At 40.3% G+C, this 2,826-nt stretch overlaps 1 protein-coding gene across 1 annotated transcript; it reads left to right on the top strand.

Moving 5' to 3' along the window:
• The first annotated feature begins 1,632 nt into the window (after positions 1-1,632).
• Positions 1,633-2,577, top strand: LOC141167295 (putative olfactory receptor 2B8). The gene has a single exon (XM_073654724.1). The coding sequence runs from the start codon at positions 1,633-1,635 to the stop codon at positions 2,575-2,577; it is 945 nt and encodes a 314-aa protein (XP_073510825.1).
• The last annotated feature ends 249 nt before the right edge of the window (positions 2,578-2,826 follow it).

Consider the following 2,826-nt stretch of genomic DNA (forward strand, 5'->3'; position numbering starts at 1 on the left):
ATACACCCCCTTTTTCCTCCCAAATTTGAGGGAAAAAAGTGCATCTTATAATCCAAAAAATACTGTAATTGTCTTTTTATAGCAGAAAATTCCCCAAAATCCAAACGTTTAACTCCAACTGCCTACATCACAAAATGTGCATGCTTTTTTTATTTTCTTGCACACGTGTCTTACGACAAATTTGCAAAATGTCAGTACAGTCACTATTGACAACTAAGCACACCATCTCAGATGGACACTGATTTCAGGTTTTTTTTTCTATTAAGAATATTGTGCAAGCTTACAGTTTACTAGTGCATTTGACTCACCCCCTGGGCCGTGGGGTACTCTGTAGCCGGGCCGGTCGTTGGGGCTGGGGATGTCACAGTGGCAGTGACCCGCTCCGTGACCCAGGGCGGTCAATGAAAAGGGGAATGATTTAATAAAGGGTATTTAAAGCTCTTTTAATGTTCGTGACACCACTTGTGGTATGCGGCTAAAGGGAGCCGCTGCTGCGGAGCAGGTCCTCTGGAGCTGTTGTTAATGCAGCAGAGTTGGCTTAGCTCTCCACAGGTAGAGCTTAGCACCAGGGCAGTGTAGATGTTGTAAATGTTGAGGTAGCAGTTGTGGTGCAGTATAGTGCAGGGGGTGATGGCGCAGCAGTAATAATTCAAAGAGACAGTGGGGTGCAGTCTTTCGGATTTACTCACAGTTCTCACTTTGCTCCTGGTTACAACTGCATATCATAACCTCCCACGTCGTGCTGCGTTCACCGGGCAGGGGTTCAGCAATCCCTCAGGTATTTCAAGAGTGCCTGACAGGACCCCGTTCTATATGCCCTTCTCAGCAGTCTTCCTGCACTGGCTCTCACCCTTCTTGCCCTGAGCCTCACAAATAGTGTCCCAAGCCGGTATCCTCGGATCTTTCTGGGCAACCTGGAGTTCCCTGGATCCTATGTGGTTACCTTTTTGGCGACTTGAGTGCGGATGTGGCAACTGCACCCTGAAAGTACAGAAGCCTCCGGTTTCTAGTTGAACTTTGAAATTCTCACTAGTTAGGGGCCAGTCCCCTCTGCGGCTCGATCCCTCATCCTTTATTTACTTATGGATGCAAAACACCTTTTACATGTCCAGTAAGGGTTTAGTTATTTTTTTTACATGGGTGATGTTGAATAATATTACTCCATACAGGGTTATCCAGATTCTAAATAAATTAAAAAATGGCTGCCAATTCTGTACAATAACAAACTGATCACTATTCAGCAGAGATCCTGCGCTGATCCTCTGGTGGACACTGTTACTCTGTGTCTATGTGTATGGCATTTGATCACTGCAGCAAATCAGTCATTGATACTTCTGGCAGCCATGATGCCAGTCATAGCAGTAGATGCTGCAATTAATAACCAAAGTTTCATCTAATTATTTGTAGAGTAATGTGTTTCAAGCAACATTTTGTGATAAGCAATTACAAATTTATATTTTATATATATATATATATATATATATATATTAATGGCTAGATGCATAGATATCATAGATATTTTTGATAATTTATTGCCAATTTCTTTAACTGTTTTATTTTATACAGGAGGCTAATGTGTCTTTGCATATTAGAAAGTAGAAGAGAATGATTCTCCACAATACCAGCACTGGAATGAACATATTCAAGAACAGGATTGTTGAAGAATTTATTCTTCTTGGGCTAACCAGCCAGAGGAATATTCAGATAGTATTATATGTTGTATTTTTAGCCTTTTACGTGATATCACTAATTGGTAACATAATGATAATTACTCTCCGTGGAGTAAGCCCCCGGCTTCACACCCCTATGTATTTCTTCTTGAGTAATTTGTCATTTTTGGATATCTGGTACACGTCAAGTATAGTCCCCAAAATGCTCATTAATTTCTTGTCAGTGAGAAAAAGCATTTCTTTTAATGGTTGTGTCGCTCAGATGTTCATTCATCTCTCTCTAGGGGGGACAGAGTGCTACCTCTTGTTGACAATGGCCTACGACCGGTATGTGGCTATTTGTACCCCATTACATTACACTAGTATTATGCATACTGTCTTGTGCATTAAGATGGCAACTAGTTCCTGGGCAGGAGGAATAATAAACTCTATTGTGCACACAGTCTTTGCATTGCAATTGCCCTACTGTGGTCCCAATGTAATAAATCACTTTTTCTGTGAGGTTCCTTCAGTCCTAGAGCTGGCCTGTGCGGACATATCTCTTAACAAGACTGTTATTTTCTTCTTTGCTATGTTGGTGGTGATGGGTCCATTTTTCCTTATCCTTATTACATATGGTTACATCATTTCCAACATACTGAAGATAAGAACATCTGTAGGACGGAGGAAGGCCTTCTCCACCTGTGCGTCACACATTATAGTTGTATCCTTGTTTTATGGCACCATCATCTTTATGTATATGAGGCCTGGATCAACCCATGTAGTGAACCAAGACAAAATGGCCACCTTGTTCTACAGTGTCATAACCCCAATGCTGAATCCTTTAATATACACTTTGAGGAACAAGGATGTGATTGGAGCATTTATGGACATCACAAGAAAAAATATAGTGTCAGACAAAACATGATAAAGATATTGATTCCATAAGCAAGAGGGGAGAGTTACTAAACTACATGCATAATCATTCTAGCATAACTTGCACTAAAACATACAAGTCTTACATTTATTGCATTTATTATTAGATGTTTTAGACACTTATTGTACTGTCTTGACAAGCATTTTTGCAGGCTGTCCTTCTTCAGTTTACTAGAATGGCCATTTGGCCCCTAAACTAATCAATATTAGAAATGAAATCGATTTAATACAAATTGAATTT

Source organism: Phyllobates terribilis, unplaced genomic scaffold (assembly GCF_046119375.1).
Source record: "Phyllobates terribilis strain yellow unplaced genomic scaffold, ASM4611937v1 Scaffold_11__3_contigs__length_659146591, whole genome shotgun sequence".
Lineage (NCBI taxonomy): Eukaryota > Metazoa > Chordata > Amphibia > Anura > Dendrobatidae > Phyllobates > Phyllobates terribilis.